This window comes from Quercus lobata, chromosome 8 (genome assembly GCF_001633185.2).
Source record: "Quercus lobata isolate SW786 chromosome 8, ValleyOak3.0 Primary Assembly, whole genome shotgun sequence".
In the NCBI taxonomy this organism is placed as follows: Eukaryota; Viridiplantae; Streptophyta; class Magnoliopsida; order Fagales; family Fagaceae; genus Quercus; species Quercus lobata.
Window position 1 is genome coordinate 52,268,045 of NC_044911.1, and position 17,572 is coordinate 52,285,616.

Below are 17,572 nucleotides of genomic sequence, written 5' to 3' on the forward strand. Positions count from 1 at the left end.
ACAAAAGAAAGGGCTTTTAGTAATAACTTCTTGGAAGAGTGTTTGATATGTTTTAAAATGTGTGGGAATGATAAGAAATATATATATATATATATATTGTGAGATATGGTGTTTAAAGATATATAAGAACTATGTATGGGTATTTTGTGAGGAATGTGTTTGTAAAATATATGAAAGTGTGAGATAAATAATATGAAGGTTATATATAATAAATACATGAGATTATTTGTGTTATGGGTTATATTGCTTTTTAAGAAGGGAGATTTTGTATGAGAAATAAAGAATGAGATAGAGATGTGTTTTTGGGTAGCAAAAATGATGAAGTTTCAAAATAATGGAGTGTGGGAAAGATAGATAGTATGTAATGGTGTGGTGTAATGAGTGTGATGGGTTGTTATCTATGAAGAGAGATCTTGTAAAGGAGATGGAGAATTATGGAAGAGTTTAGAGATATATGCAGTAAAGTGAAGTTTTAGAATATTGGGGATCAGAGAGGGGATCAGAGAAGGGCCCCTTTAGTGTGTAGCTTGGTCCTCTTTATATAGAGCCAAACTATGTTACTAGATCAGAACTAATTGAAGGGAAATTCAGTAAATAAGAAAAAGTCTTTGACAAGGTAAGTGATTTCATTAGAGGGATTTTGTTTTTTAGCTAAAAGAAGAAAGCTAGAGACTTAATGGTGCTAGAACTGCTATCACAGCTGTCAATCATAGCTATCACAGCTTGTTGATGACATCTTTTACTTGGAGGACAATACTTGGCATTAAATTCATGATTTGGCTAAAGATGGTAAGATAATCTTTATGAGATTCTCTTGTTTCTGGTTCCACAGCTGCTGGGATTGGGCATTAATGGGCGAATGACATCATTTTAGGACATGTGTCAACCTGCTGGAGCTTCTGCAGCTTCTGCTCTGGCTCTCACAGCTTCTGCAGAAGCTGTTGGCAGCTTCCACTGGAGCTGTTTCAGCTTCTGCAAAAGCTGTTGTAACTTCCGTTGGAGCTGTTACAACTTGTGCAAAAGCTATTGCAGCTTCCACTGGAGCTGTTTTTGGTGTTTTTGACTAAGTTTTCTCTCTTAGAAAAATTATATGTTTAGTCCATATATAATTTTGGTAAGTAATAGACTAGTTGGTTGATTTTTGATGAAGTTTTAGAGATGTAATTATGGTCTTTTTGTATTTTAATCAAATCTTGGAGAGTAAGGAGAGCATTTTAATGCTAGATATGAGATATTAATATATATTTAGCCATGTGCTTGGATTGATTTATATGAAAATAATAATATAACTAATATGGAATAATATAATTATATTTTAAAACTTATATTATATGATGGATATTAATTTTTATGTAAAGAGCATGAGGAGTTTTATTATTTTAGTATTATGTAATATGAGAGGCTTACCAAATGTTACCTATTGCACACCGACCCGTCAGAGTTTAGGGAATTGGGGAAGACATGCTAAGTAACATGCTTTCCTTTATCAACTTTGAATCACTGGAGCTTTACTAAACATACTTCTTGGCCCTCTAAACCACGACTCCCAAAATTCCCCTAATGAGACTCATGAGCTTGGATTATGAGCCAAAAAATGAGATGATGTGCTATGAGCTTGAACCATGGGCTTTGACGCCTTTTTGTGTAAATATGGGTTCTTTTGGGTTTTAGAAGAGATTCTCCCAAAATCCATGATAATGTTGATGTGGTACGGGTCGCTAATGAAATGAAGTCATGTGGTGTGAAAAATTTGTCCTCAACAGTGACAAGGTCTATTGGAAATGATATATCTCTTTTTCATTAACCTTATATTTGTGTTGGAATGGAGATTATTCAGTGAAATCTACCTTTAATTTTTTTTTTGTGCATTAGTTATATTTTGAGATTATTCAACAACAAATTGTAGTTTGTGATAATTTTTTTTTAAAGAACATTGTTAATGCCACCCCATTGAACCCGCCTAGTTGAAACTACCAAAATTTGTAACAAATTCGTCGGATTTAGACTTTGGTGGGTTGGTGGGTTAGATAGAAATATTGGTCATTACCCACCCAATCCGACCCACGCACACCCCTACTCCTACGTCATGGTCTCTGCCTTTGTCATTGACAATTACCACCATCTCCAATTAGGAGCCCTACCTCTCATCCAGCCTCGCCTTTCCATCCTCTCTTAGTTCAAGCTCTAGTCATTATCTTCTCTCCTCTAACAATAGTAGCGACATTTTCATCCAAAAATAAAATTATTTGTTTTTAAATAATTTATCGATAGTTACAAATTTTGGTATACGTTACCTTTGCCTAGTATTTTTTTTTTTTGGGTTGTAAATTTTGCAATATGTGGTGTGATTTGTGGTGACGGTTAAGATTAGTGGGTGTAAAAGTTTTGGATGAGTAAATTGATTGTTATAATTTGTAGGAATCATACTTTTTTGTGTGTGTGTGTGTGTTAATAGCAGATGCATTTCGGCCTTGTGTTGGATTTTTTATTTTTATTTTTTGAAATTTATGATGAGATTTTATTTTTTATTTTTTATTGTTGAGAATTTGTTGTTTGTATTATTTTTGTGCCACGGTTGATATATATTTTTAAAAGTTATTAATTAGATAAAATAAATTATTATTTAATACGAAAAATGCATTCTTCAATATCATAACCAAACACAATTTCATTTAGAGAAATTATTATTATTTTTTAAATTTATTATAATATCAAATACATTTTTTTTAGAAAAAAAATTACTCCATAATACATTTTTTAATGAATAATGCCATAATAATACATTTATTAGAATTTTTTTTTGAGAGAAACATTTATTAGAATATGTAATTATATATATATATATATATATAAAGAATAGCTTATACTATTAGAATTCATTATGTTTGTTAAGAGTTTTATAACTAAATTGACACATCTTGTTGTTTTCAATAAAGATGTTAGTAGTTCAAACATCTTTCCCTCTCCCTTGTGTGTGTGTTTGTTTCTAAAAAAAAAATTTATCAAATTCCTCATGCCTTTTTTATTAAAAAAAAAAAAATCCTCATGCCTTACCTTTTCACCTTAAAAATAAAATGAAGAGAATTTATCATTACCAAATGCAATCTTGTTATTCTACTTCATCCTCTCATATTTATGAAACAAAATTTGTGCAAATAATCAATTAGGAAATTAAAAACCACATTATTTCCGTCAACCTATTTTAATTACAAGCAAAATCAAAATTTTGAATTTCAAAATTTTTGAATATTTCCCATCCCCAACCTTAAAAAATACTAATAGTAAACAATTCAAAATCCCCTCCAATTCTCCTTAACCATTACGCCCAATCCGATCTCACCACGTCATCAACGATTCTCTATATGCTGACGTGTCAAGATCAGGCAGGCACCAAACCAAACCAAACCAGTTCGTTTCCCCCAACATAACGGCTCCCTTTACAATATTTCCTTTCCCTCCCTCTCTCTCTCTCTCTCTCTCTCTCTCTCTCTCTCAAAAACAGCCAAAAATTACATGCGTTACACTTTCTTTTCCTTTCTCTAACCCTAAAAAAAACACACTTTCACTCGTTTTGTTTGCCATTCAAATTCCAAATCCCCAGTCTGTTTGTTTTTCTCTGGAAAACGAATTCACCGGCGACAGCTTAACCATTCTCCATTCTCATCATTGGGTTCGTTTTTCACTCTTCACGTTCTGTTTGTTTCACTAGAAAATCGACGAAGACAGGAAGGGAAACTAAAAATCGTGGAATTTATTAATTTACATTCGTCCTGTATTTACCTGCATTACTTTACTCATTTTTTGGGTTAATTTTGTATTTTTCTTACAGAGAAAACGGATTTTGAGTGTTAGTGTTCAGTTTCTTGCCAACCAAACATAGCAATAATAAGAACTCTGTGTGTATTTTTTTAAATATTCTACAATTTGATATTTACAGCTGTTTGTTTGGTAGAGAAAATTGAGGATAAGAAAAAGAAAATGCATTATAATTTTGAAGGTTATTTGTTATTACAAATCACCTTAATTGCTTTGCATTTCTTTCTTTATTTTCATCATTAGTTCATTGAATTGTTATTATTATTATTTTTTATCTAGGGTTTTGCTAATAGTAATACTTAAAGAAATTAGGATGTATCTATAGTGAATCCATTCATAATAGAATGGAATTGCAGAAAAGAATACATGTGGCCGACCCTGACTAGTTTTGTTAAGGATCAATAGCCGACCCCAAACCGAGGCTTGTTGCTGTTGTTAAAGAATTTGGGGTAAAAGAGAAAAGAGAATGATTGATGTGAGATGTGATTTTTTACATCATTCTTTGATTTTGCTTGTTTTGATTTTGTGTTGGTACTCAGAGGTGTCTTACAGAAATTTTGTTCTTTACAGTGAGAATTGCTTCGCCATGTCTACTCATTGTATTGATCAGTTTGCACATATAGAAACAACGTGTGGATTGTTGCTAGATGAAATGCAGGTTTTCCTCAAGTTCTTTTGTAGGATAAGTTCTATATAGTTATGCATTACCATAACCAGTTGAATTCAGTATTTGCAACTTTTTATTTTTATTTTTATTTTTAATGATATGGTATTTCTGATAGCAATTTTGAATTTCTTTCCATTTGATTATTGTTGAATGTTGCGATTAGAAAATATGGGACGAAGTTGGAGAGTCTGAAGTTAATAGGGATGCGATGCTGCTTGAAATTGAACAAAAGTGTCTGGAGGTATATAGGAGAAATGTAGATGAGGCCAAGAAGTGTAGAGCTCAGCTGCAACAAGAAATTGCCGAGTCTGAAGCAGAACTTGCAGATATGTGTTCTGCAATGGGTGAGCAGCCACTACATGTGAGTCTATTATGAATGAAATTAAGTTCATAGTTTTATTTCTTGTGGGGGGGGGGGGGGGTTGGTCACCGTGAGGATTTCTTTAATGGGTGGAGCTCTTGATGATTGGTTTGTATGTTCAGTTTGATTGCAAGCCTGATGGAGGCTTCAAAAAAGTGCTTGACACCATTACTTTACAACTAGAAGACATGCGGAAGCGGAAAATCGAGAGGACACACCAATTTGTTGAAGTTTTGCATCAGATACAGGATATTTCAATTGAATTTTGGGAAGATAATACAGTGGTTCTGGATGAGACTGACTTGTCCATAAGAAGACTAGAAGAATTACGTAAACATTTGCTTGAACTTCAGAATCATAAGGTTATTTAAATTTACTATTTTTGTACATGGTTGCAAGTTTGGGGTTTGTTTTGTGAATTGTTTGGATTCTATGTTCCCTCATAAAGACAATATCAAATTTGGGGTTTGTGTTATGGATTGTTTGAAAACTATGTTATGAAATGGTTGGGTGACCAGTGTTTATGCGTAATTTAGTAAAAACTTGGGGAAAAGCAAGGAAGAAATGAAATTATTTCTGTATAAAATTTATTATGAAGAATGTAGAATTAAGAAGACTTATTTTTCTAGAAATTTGGGATTAATTGCATTGAAGCATAAATGAATGTAACTGGATCATGAATTATGCCCATTTTATTATTTAGTGTTCTGGAAATTTGTGACATATATAATTTAGGTTTTTTCAAATATGAAGAGTTGGAGGTTGTGTTGCCTTTATGAGCTCTTCTGATTTTGTCCCACATCACCTGCAGAGAAACCGTTTGAAGCTGGTACAGGACCACCTGAACACCCTGAACTCACTATGCTTGGTCCTGGGTATGGATTTCAGACACATAGCTGGTGAAATCCACTCCACTCTAAAAGAAACTGATGGAACAAGAGATATAAGTGACCATACACTCGAGAAATTGGCAGCTACAATACAAAGTTTAAGAGAGATCAAAATCCAGAGAATGCAAAGGGTCAGTACTTCCATAAGCTACTTCTTGTTGTCCTCTCGTGAAAACTTTTTTCCCCTCATGCTTGACCTTCCTAAACCATGGGATTTAACCAGCTTCGAAACCTTGCAAGTGCCCTGTTGGAGATGTGGAACTTGATGGATACACCGATGGAGGAGCAACAGCTGTTTCTGAATGTAACTAGTAATATTTCTGCTTCAGAACCTGAAATTACCGAGCCTAACATGCTTTCTGTAATCTTCCTTAACCATGTATGTAATTTAGAGTTCCGTGAGTGGGGAACTAATTCTGCATTTTTTATGATCCCAATATATGCCAAGTTTATGTGGGCAATTAATGTATTTAACTATTTTTATGAGCTTTTTCTGGCAGGTTGAGGCAGAAGTGGTGAGGCTGGAGCAGCTAAAATCAAGTAAAATGAAAGAGCTTGTTATTAAGAAGAGGTTGGAACTAGAGGAGATATGCAGGCGGATACACATGGTCACAGAAACACTTAGTATAATGGAAGATTCAGTTGAAGCTATGGAATCTGGTAAGAATTTTATTAATGCTAGTTATTTAGAAGGCTATTGCAAATTATTATGATTATTTATTTAAGGAAGCACTTCGTTCTCTATGTGACCTCATTCATTGTGGAAAAAGATATTATCAGAATCTTTTATTGACTTGAAATCTCAGTTCATGGTGTGCAAGGAATTTTATGTAGTGAAGTCTATATGATTTGTGCAATTGTGTGCTAGAAAAAATTATAAATAATCAATAATCACATTATTTATTAATTTAAAAAAAATGTTATCGCACTTTTCCAGGAGCTGTGGATCCAATGTACCTCTTAGAACAAATTGAGCTTCAAATTTCAAGCGTAAAAGACGAAGCTTTGTGCAGGAAAGAGATACTTGAGAAGGTTGAGAAGTGGTTAGCTGCATGTCAAGAGGAGAGCTGGCTTGAGGAGTACAACCGGGTTGGACATTTTTTTTCTTATTTTTAAACATATTTCCATTTCCCCTCATCTTGCTTTGTTCACCTTCTTATTGTGGATTTCAGGATGACAATCGCTATAATGCTGGAAGAGGTGCGCATCTTACTTTGAAACGTGCTGAGAAAGCCCGTGCTTTGGTAAACAAAATTCCTGGTATGGATCTTGCTAAACCATACATCTCATAATGTTGGGCTATAGAGTTGAAAACATCACAACTTTGAATTCCAGTTATTTTATTGATATATAATCTGATTAATATACACTATTGCAGAGGTGAGTATTACTTGTATATGCAGCTCTTGCTGTTGTACTCAGTATGCTGTATTGTATAAACAGTGATGCAGGGAAGCAGGGTTGTCATAGGAGCTAAAAATATGTTGTTACAATATTATCTTCAGATTAATATAATATGTTGTTGTTGTCTTCAAATCCTTCTGTGGTCTATTTCATGAGCTTTTATTTTACCCTTTGAATTGTATCGGAGCAGCAATGATGGAGGCATTGACATCAAAAATCAAAGCTTGGGAGGAACAAAGAGGGACTGTATTCTTTTATGATGGTGTAAGTAGTTTTCTGATAATCAAATAAATATTTAATGTGAGACATATTACTCCAAGTAAAAACTTGATCCGTTCAATTTCAAGTTGTTGTGCACATTGATGAATATTTCTGTTACATTTGATTATGCAAATTAGTTCTGTTATGATATCTATTGTGTAGGAACGACTTCTTTCTATGCTTGAACAGTACAGCACGTTAAGGCAAGAGAAAGAGCAAGAAAGGCAGAGGCTGAAAGTATGGACCATTTCTTTCAAAAATTAATTATGTGATAGTCAGTGTGGAGTTTTCTTTGTGGATCTTGCTTCTCTTTATTACCTGTGCTTGAATTGGTTCTTTATTTTAGGACCAGAAGCGACTCCAGGGGCAGCTGATAGTTGAGCAGGAAGCACTTTTTGGGTCAAAACCCAGCCCATCAAAGAGTGGAAAGAAGGCTTCAAGAACTCCCACAGGAGTTGCAAATAACAGAAAATTCTCCATTGGTGGAGCAATGCTTCAAAACCCAAAACCAGAAAAAGCTGCTAGCCGTCTGCATCTTAGTAAGAAGGCTGCCTTTTTGAATTAGAACAGTTGTCTGAGTCAACAGCAACATGGTGGTTTTGCGTCCCTTTCCTCTGAAAGTTTTGAAATATTTTTAACTTCTATTTCCCTAACTATTCAAAAGACTGTCGAAACCTACAGCTAGTCAATTTGAGCCATCTGAGTTTTTATTCCTTCATCTCTTTATACTAAAATAGTTTGCACCATTCGTGTAACATAGTAATAGAATAATGTCTAAAATTGTGTTGGGAAATAGCACATTAAGTGGGGCAGGGTCCAGTTAATCATTCGGATGGATAGTTGCAGCCAATACACCTGACATTGCTTAAAGAGTCATTCAGTCATCATTTGCAAAGGTTTTAGTTTTAACTGTGAATGCTTTATTTACAAAGTTTTGGTTCCAAAATTTTATGCAGGTAGGAGAATCTCAGAGATTCCTGGTCATTCTGTAAGGAAGCATTCCCACAGTGTTCCAAAGGCACATGAAAACCAGTTATTCTTGATTCGGAAGCCCCTTTCTCCTGTTTATTCCCAAGTGTTGTCTAAGGCCAACATTGCAAATTTCCCAGAAGATCAGAAGACTTCACATATTATGTCATCACAAAAACCTCTTCCAAATAGCGAGTCACTAGTCAGAACACCTTCCAAAAAGATTGTTGTTGGTGATGAAGAAAACAGAACCCCAAAGACAATGTCAATTCCAATGCCAACTACTCCTCCAACAGTGTCAGCTCCAATGACAACAGCAATGACACCCACTTCCCCATGTGTTTCTGTAGGTAAAAACAGTTTTCGAAACAGTGATCAACCAATAGAGTACTCATTTGAAGAGGTCAGAGCTGGTTTTATTCTTCCTAAAAGCTATAGTCACTGATGCTAGTTTGACATTTTGGTCCATGACTTGCAATATGAAAAGGAATTTGGTATTCTAGTGTTGACAGTCACACTTTTTCGTTTATAGGATGACAATTTTTTGATACATTCAATAGTTACAACAGAGAAGGGATCTAAACTCCCGAACGTTTCCATTGGAAATACAGGAGGTGTCAATTAAACTACAAAGCTCTTGGCAATATAGGATGACAATTAAGTTCATAAAAACTTCACTCTGACATACACCTCTTTCCATGATTGCATTTTCCATCAAAGTTCATGATTTTCCTGCAAAGTGATAGTGTTTTATTATACATGTATTCTCTAATTTTTATACTGGTTTAGTGTGCCCAAATCTTCTGCTCATATAAACAGACATAGGATAATGCCTATGATGTTTGAAATTTGAAATTTTTATCTCTATTTTATGTTTTTCTTCTAAATATGCAAGTCGATAATTATTGTAGGCTACCAATAGATATTTATTATGATTGTATTTGTATATGTAACTGTGGGGGCGGGTTTTGGGGCCCAGGCCCAGTGAGCAGGAGATTCTGGCCTAAAAGACTCTCAACAATGAATTTTTAGAGAGTGGGTCGAAGAACTAGGTCAAGACAGAGTGCACGTAATGGTTAGTAAGCCATGCAACCATTTGAACGTGGGGACGCTTCATTAGGTTTCCTGGGATAACAGTTCATGGAACAACAACTTAGGCTTTTCTTACAGACCTTCTTCTTCTTCTCTCTCTTTTCCTTACTTTTTGCTCTCTGGCTTCCAATCCCCTAATCATGGGGGTTTTCTTCTCTTATATAGCATCCTTCGAATGATAATGGCCCTACACTTGTTGATCATCTAGGCCTCTACTTGAGTGCCTGTCCCATAGGACATCATCCTTCTTTTTTGTGAGTTGCACTGGCCAAGATAATACTGTTTTCTTGTCATCTCCACATTAATGCGGCTGGAAAAGTAGCTTCCTTGCATTTAATGCGGCAGTTGTGGTTGCCCCCTTGTGCGTCCAGCATTTTCCTTCGATTTGGGACGATTTCTCACTATGTGAAGGGTGTGCGTTGGATTCCCATTTGATGCGTCCGAGGAGACATTCCTCCTCGGACGCCTCTTAGACAAGCTCGGCCCGGCCCAACAGGGTTGGGCTGGAAGTCCTCTGGCCATGTCCTCACTTCTTGTCATGGTTGGGCCCCGCATGGGTGCCAAGGCCCACTGTTGACTGATGAACTTTTACCCCCACAGTAACTATCAATTCTATCGTTTAAAAATAATATTTGATGTGTCAATTTTTTATGGTGATGTAAATATAGGAAATTTTGTAGCAAATAGTTTAAATTCAATTTATATATAATGGTATGCCAAAAATTGTGAGGCCTCCAAAGATTACTTTAGACACTATTATAGATTATCCACGTTTATTTTTCTTCCTCAATTGTGATTATCAATGTAGGGGCTCACTTTTTAACGGATGACTATGAATTCAAATTTAAACTCTTATATCATAATGTCTGTTCCAATACTAAAACCTTTATCAATTGTTGTATTTGCTCCTCTCAAAAAAAAAATTGTCGTATTTGCTTTTTATAGATGAAGATAGAATTATGAGGCATATAATATAAATATAATTGATTAATAAATTATAATTGTCATACTGGGAGGAATCCTCTGCATCTGGGTCAGTATATTTCTTTTTGGACATACGCAAAATTTTAAAGTTTAAGAAGATAAAAAATAGAACAAAAGAATTGAAAACCAAACTGGCCTGACACGAAGTCATTGGAGTCTTAGGACAAGTCAATGATCATGGTAGGTGACCCATTTGGGACACAGAATCCTTTTATATATATATATATATATATATATAGAAAAAGATCGGCTCCTCAATAGCTAGTAAGGGTGTGTTTGTTTTGGGTGAAAATCACTTCCGAAAATACTTTTCCGGAAATGCGGGTGTTTGGTTGGTCCGGAAAATAAAATTTTTCGGAAATTGATTTCCGTAGACTAAAAAAAAAAAGGCTTTGACTACAGAAATGAATTTCCGTTCCTATTTTCACTTCAAATGAATTCCGGAGAGAGAGAGAGAGAGAGAGAGAGAGAGAGAGAGAGCGCGCAAGAGGAAGAAGACCGAGCTCCAGTCCAGTCCGACGATTGCGGGCGAACCCCGAGCTCTAGTCCAGTCCGACCGCGCCGTCGATCGCGATCGACGCTTCGTGAGATTGCGCAGTCGATCGCGATCTCGCCTTCGCGAGATCGCGTCGTCGATCACGATCGACGGCGCGGTCGTCGATCACGATCGACGGCGCGGTCGTCGGACTAGAGCTCGCGAAGCACCGCGTCGTCAAACCCAGTCGAGCATCGATCACGATCTCGCCCCTCATCGAACTAGCCAGTCGAGCGTCAATCGTTGATGATTTTTTTTCTGGGTTTTGTTCGTGTTTTTCTGGGTTTGTCTTTTCCTTCTTCTTTTCCAAACACCAGAAAATATTTTTCGAAAATTTTTTTGAAATGCAACCAAACATGTGAAAACATTTTCCTTTCTGGAAATGCTTTTACACGAACCAAACACAACCTAAATCAGCGTTTACAAAATTAATGATGTATGAAGGAAAAGACTCCTTCCAAATCAAAAGTGGAAGGGAAAAGTTTTGCTGCATACTTGTATATAATAATTGTTGTTGCATATAGAGGTATGTTACAATAAAAAAAAAAAAGGATAAGTGTCTAAAATCCACTTAATCATGTGTATTGCACATGACCCTTGAATACATCTTTTTGTTTTTGTTGTCACATACTTTTGTTATGTAACAAAATCTTTTCTAAAGCTAAAAAAATTTAGCTCTCTTGACTAAGACATTTACTACTGCATTACCTTTGCCTAAAGTACGAGAAAGAGACCAACTCTTCAAGGGAGTTTAAATGAAACAAAGTATCTTTAAGAAGATATCCAAATTCGGAGTTGAACATATTACCACGCAATAGTATTTTTTATGGTTAAGATTAAAATTTTTAAAAATTACTTTTAATCTCAACCGTTTGATTACAAAATTTTAACTTTAACTTTTTCTTTTTTCTTTTTACTTTATGAACTTGTTCCACTCACAATTGCATGGTGGTATGGACAGATGTCAATCCGAATCAGAAGCCGAACATGAGCTGCTTTGTATTTTTATTCTGAGAACTTGGATTGGCCGGCAGCTAAAAGCCAATTGCTGAAGTGAAAGGCTGTCTTTTGCTGATAGGAGCTGGTACCTCCTAAAGGAATTGGGGCCATTGGGCCATGTGTTTGGGGGGTGATGATCCATTAAAAGGAATTTAATATGTGTTGGAATCAGTCTCAATAATCATCACCATATCAATGATAGTTTCTGATGAAAAGGGCAGGATAACAATTGATCTTTAATTGCTCTTCCTTTGACCATTAAACCTTGTGGTCTCCACTCTACCGCTCCTTTCTGCTAATTTTTCTTGCAATTGACCTTACTTTTGAGTTCCAATCTAACCAAATCTTGAGATAGGATTTGTTTGCTGACCACTTGGCTGCTTTTGAACATCTGGTGGTAGTTTAAAGGTTTAACCGTCCGGTGTATTTTCGTTTTGATAAAATAAATAATTTTGGTTAATGAGTGTCAAAGTGCACCGGTTTTGATGTTCCACCAGATATCTTTGATGTTTACAACCAACATCTTTTAAGGATTCAATAATAATTTTTGTATCCCCACGGGATTCTTCTAAAAAAAGAAAAGAAAAGAGGTCCATCGGCTAAAATTGATTTTAATTTATTAGAATTGATTAGCTTTCCTAAAGAATTGCATGATATTAAATTAAAAATTTATTTCTTTATTAGTTCTGTTATTTTTTGATATAGTGGGATCCACCCGACTCTGCCTAATTCTATTTATTTATTTATTATGATAGTTTAGTTTTTTTTTTTAATTGTACGATATTCAATTAAAAGTTTATTTTTTTATTAGTTTATTTTTTATTACAGTAAAATTTGCTCGATTCTGTTAAGTTTTATTTATTTATTATGATTGATTAGCCTTTAAAAAAAAATTGCATGATATTCAATTAAAAGTTTATTTGTTTATTAGTTTATGTTACTTCTTGATATGGTGAAATCCCCTTTATTTTTCTTTAACAAGAGTGCATTTGCATATAGGTTAACAAAAGCCTAAAATAAATTCAAAGTAATTCTCTGTTGCTTTGGTCAATAGCCTTTATTCAAATGGATCTTTCTTTTCCAAATGCTTGACATATTAGTCTACCCTAATTTCAACTATTGGAGCATAAAGGTCCATCGGCTAAAATTGATTTTTATTTATTATAATCGATTAGCTTTCCTAAAGAATTGCATGATATTCAATTAAAAATTTATTTCTTTATTAGTTCTGTTATTTTTTGATATAGTGGAATCCACCCGATTCTGCCTAATTCTATTTATTTATTATGATAGTTTAGTTTAGTTTTTTTTTTTTTTTTTAATTGAATGATATTCAATTAAAAGTTTATTTTTTTATTAGTTTATTTTATTTTTTGTTACGGTAAAATTTGCTCGATTCTATTAAGTTTTATTTATTTATTATGATTAATTAGCTTTTTAAAAACAATTTGTACAATATTCAATTAAAGGTTTATTTGTTTATTAATTTATGTTACTTCTCGATACAATGAAATTCACTCGATTTTTCTTTAACAAGAGTGCATTTGCATATAGGTTAACAAAAGCCTAAAATAAATTGAAAGTAATTCTCTGTTGCTTTGGTCAATAGCCTTTATTCAAATGGATCTTTCTTTTCAAAATGCTTGACATATTAGTCTACCCTAATTTCAACTATTGGAGCACAAAGGGGAAATAAAAACGAAGCATGTTCTTCTCTTTTAGGTGGACCAGATATATGTTTAGCGGACCATTTACAATTGCTAGACTAAACAACACTTGCTAGTCTAAACAAAGTAAGAAAAGTAGAAACTAAGTTCCTTCCTGTTTTGTACAAGTTAAAACCCCCTATCTGTATTCAAATGTAAAAATGGCCGGAAAGTCTAGTTGAGACTAGAAGTAATTATGGGGTCCTTGTCCAAATTCAAAAGTGGACAGGGTGATTAGATAGTTAAGTGTGGACTTTAGAGAGCATCAGAATATTAATTTGATGTTTGTGTTTTTGGGAATTCAAGCAAGGGATGGGATCATGGGGCCCAAGAAAATATTCGATATGACTATGAGTAGTAGTGGCATGTGCGGTACAGTTAATGCGCAAGATTGGAGTGATTTGTGTATATTTTATAGTCTGAAATCTGAATTGAAAGACAAGCAACCTCGGACAAGTGTAACGGCTCACCGCTCACTTACCAAACTTTTTGTTAGGAAGTAAGGAAGGCGAGTAAGGAATAGGACCATCTTGGCGTCAGTCATACACACACACATGGTCCATGAAGAACCTTTGCTTACTTCAACTGCCACTAAGATCTTCGCAGATATGCTTTCAGCATGAATGTTGGAATATTAAATAAGGGACACATGTCACACATCTAATTTCCAAATATGCTGTCATGGTAAGTACGGACATTTTTTGTTTTTTGTTTCTATAATCGAATATTTCATTATTTTGAGGATTTTGTGCGAGTAAGTATAGTTGGTGTGTAGTTCTACACAATGTGTGATTAACTTGTTATAAGAAGTTTCTATAAAAAAAATCTTATAAATTAGATAATGGGTGTGTTTAGATAGAACTTATTTTGCTGAAACTGAAAACTGAAAACTGAAAACACTGTAGCAAAATAATTTTTAAATGTGTGAATAGTGCTGTGGGACCCATTTTTAATAAAAAAATTGATAAAAAAATGAAATTTGTGGGTCCGTGAACAGTGCATATATGCACTGTTCACTGCAGAAAGTAACCGCAAAACTCCAACACGCGTGAAAACCAAAAAAAAAAAAAAAAAAGAACAAAAACGCAAAGTAAAAAACGCAAAGTAGAAAACGTTGAATACAAACACACATAATGCATATGAGAAAGTAAAATTATTAAATATTCGTGGAATATAATTAGAGTACTATCCTACACAATCAATAAAAATAAAATATTTAATATGATTTTTTTTTTCTTTACATAACTCATTTGTCTCCATAATTGTGTGGGTCTAAATTCCCAAGTCAGATGAGTTCACGAAAAATATATGACCATCACAATTAATTTATTATATATGGGTGCTGATTTTTACAATGGGAAGGTTAAGAGAAGGAAATCAAAATGCTAAACGATTGATAAATATAAAAAATGGGACCGCCGAGTGTACATAGTATCTCAGGTAGGTGAGTATAATGTTGCTCTCAATGATTCTCCCTCTCTTTCCTTTTTTGAACCCCTATTCAGAGGGGAGCGGGATTTTATTTATACTAGTTGATCCTTCTTTCAATGGTGGGTTATGATGATGTAGGTCTGGAAATACTTGTCCCATTAAGGGTCTCATCCCTCTTTTGAGGAGGATAAATGAGTTAATGGTGTGGAGCACTACTTAGACTAATCATTCAGTAATAAATGTTGTTTATGTCAGGTGGAAACATCTAATTAATGCGGAGATGATTGTTGCTGAGTTTAGACGCCACCTCTTCTGAACCCTTAGCTCTTGGATATCTAAGTCGCGGTTATACCTTGGTCCAATATTTCCTCTTTTTGAACCAAGGTGTACAAATTGTCTGCTCGTCTTTGTGTTATTGTACAAGGCTTCAATGGGGTGGATCCTATGGTTTGTTGTTAGGCTCGATATTTTATGCATTTGGATTGGGCCTGCCTGTTGATACTTAATCCCTTTGTGGGTCTACAATCCACGACCCATGGAGGCGAACCAGTTAGACCACTCCCCCATAATAAGATTACTGAAATTAAACAAAAAAACAAAGTTAGAAAAAAACTTAAATCACGTGGAACAATTACAACGTACACACAATTACTTTTTTTTTTTTTTGATAATTCAATAGTTGGGGTTAAAGGGAATTGAACCCTAAATCTTTCAATTGGAAACACTAAAATATGCCAATCAGTTCATTTATAAGACTTTTGGCCAATCACTTTTACAGTCCATTTTAGTTGAAGGAAAGTGGGGGATATAAAATATTTTAGTTTTTTCTTATGGTATTTGGATGATAACTTCAGTTATTTAGTTGAGAAGAAAAATGAAAGGATGAAAAATGTAATTTGTATAAATTTACTCTCATACTCATTTTAGGTAATTTTTTAATATATTTTTATTAACAAATTGTGTATGAATGGACACTTCATATATTAAAAACAACTACATAAACCCAAAAGAGATGAGAGAAAAAAACAGATGATTTGATGGGGAAAAAAATTGGAGGAGAAGTAAAATGACAAAAACAAAAGAAGAAAAAAAACAGGTGAAGAAAAAAAGATAAAGAAAAACCAAAACAGATGAGAAGTAAAAACTAGGGAGGAAAGACAAATAGTGAAAGAATAAAGAAGAACATTATTGCACATGGATAATTTTGCCCAAAAGGCTAGTCACTTTTGTGTTTCTATTTTCTCTCCAAATTTCTCCCCAGTTTAAGGTAATTGTATTTTGATGGGCTTTGAGAGAAAACTCCTGAATCTCACTAATTTTCCATTTTTCTTCCCTTTTCTCTCTCAACCAAACAACACAAAAAATGATTTTCTCTTCCCCTTTTTTCATCCTCCCCCAAATCTCCCCAACCAAATGAACTTTTAATGTAGGGTTAATGCTATTGGTTTTTTTCATTGTACACCTTTTGGAGTATTTCACAACAATTTGTTAGGTAAAATACACAAGCATTCTAATAAAAAAAAAAAAAAAAAAAAACCCCTACCTAACTCTTAAATTTTATCTCCAAAGAATTGCTTGGCTAATTAAGAATATAGGATCTTAATAAAAGTATTACTAATGGTAAATATTAGATAATCTTCTTTAAAGCTTGAACACTGTTTATATTTAGTAATTCAATAATTGTCGACATCAATTAAGAACAGGAAAAAACGGATGATGCATGTATAAGCTTAAGTAAGCACCGCCATTTAATCTAATGTATATTTGCGTGAAACTCCCTTATAGAGACTTGAATCCTGATCCTTGTTCTCCACATCCCACAAACATTTATACTTATGGAGTGACCTAACGCCAATGATGCGTGGTGGTTTTTGAGAAATATTAAATACACTGTTTTTATCAATGACTCTTGCTTCATGAGATGTTATTTCTCGTTGATTATGATATCCCTTAAGGTATAAAGAAATTATAGCTGCACTGGCTATGTTATGTTCATAAAAAATAAAAGAGTGTAAGATATAATTTTATACGAGGACTCACTCATTATGATATGAATTGCATAATTAAATTAGTCAAATATTTAGTGAAGCTGATTTAAAATAGGCTACATTATAATTAAAACACGTTAAATTTCTAGAAAATTATGATATAATCAATTTTCATGCATAGAATACATTAAAAGATGCTTAACACTAGTGTTTGTGCATGAATAGAAGTCGTAAATCAAATTTGTAATCAAATTTATATGGTCTTTCTAAGAGTAAAAAAACTGAAAAAGTGTAAATATGTATATGATGCAATTTCACATCTGTTATTTGCCCAAAAGAAAAACCAACAATTATTTTCTGATTTTATTTTTATCATGCAAATAATTACCCTCTAGGTGAAGTCATTTCCCACAAAGAAAACTACTGCATGCCTGTTCTCGTGTCATGTACAAAATCACAGAGGTCTATC

General features: G+C 34.0%; 1 protein-coding gene across 3 annotated transcripts; it reads left to right on the top strand.

Annotated features, from left to right (window-relative positions):
- Positions 1-3,441: 3,441 nt before the first annotated feature.
- Positions 3,442-9,181, top strand: LOC115954608 (65-kDa microtubule-associated protein 3). 3 transcript variants are annotated; one of them, XM_031072515.1, is made up of 14 exons: positions 3,442-3,670; positions 4,129-4,291; positions 4,387-4,474; positions 4,647-4,844; positions 4,967-5,206; positions 5,656-5,865; positions 5,958-6,113; positions 6,235-6,394; positions 6,672-6,823; positions 6,907-6,994; positions 7,329-7,402; positions 7,562-7,636; positions 7,746-7,938; positions 8,356-9,181. In XM_031072515.1, exons 3-14 carry the CDS (start codon positions 4,403-4,405, stop codon positions 8,811-8,813), a joined length of 2,076 nt encoding a protein of 691 aa, XP_030928375.1. In that variant the 5' UTR covers positions 3,442-3,670; positions 4,129-4,291; positions 4,387-4,402; the 3' UTR covers positions 8,814-9,181. The 3 variants fall into 3 exon arrangements, with proteins under 3 accessions (XP_030928375.1, XP_030928377.1, XP_030928376.1); XM_031072517.1 differs by having other exon boundaries at positions 4,173-4,291; XM_031072516.1 differs by lacking the exon at positions 4,129-4,291.
- The last annotated feature ends 8,391 nt before the right edge of the window (positions 9,182-17,572 follow it).

Coding starts and splice junctions, on each gene's coding strand:
- LOC115954608 (XM_031072515.1), top strand. CDS start 4,403: ATGTCTACTCATTGTATTGATCAGTTTGCACATATAGAAACAACGTGT. Junction 4,475..4,646: donor TGTTGCTAGATGAAATGCAG/GTTTTCCTCAAG, acceptor TGTTGCGATTAG/AAAATATGGGACGAAGTTGG. Junction 7,637..7,745: donor AAGAAAGGCAGAGGCTGAAA/GTATGGACCATT, acceptor TCTTTATTTTAG/GACCAGAAGCGACTCCAGGG.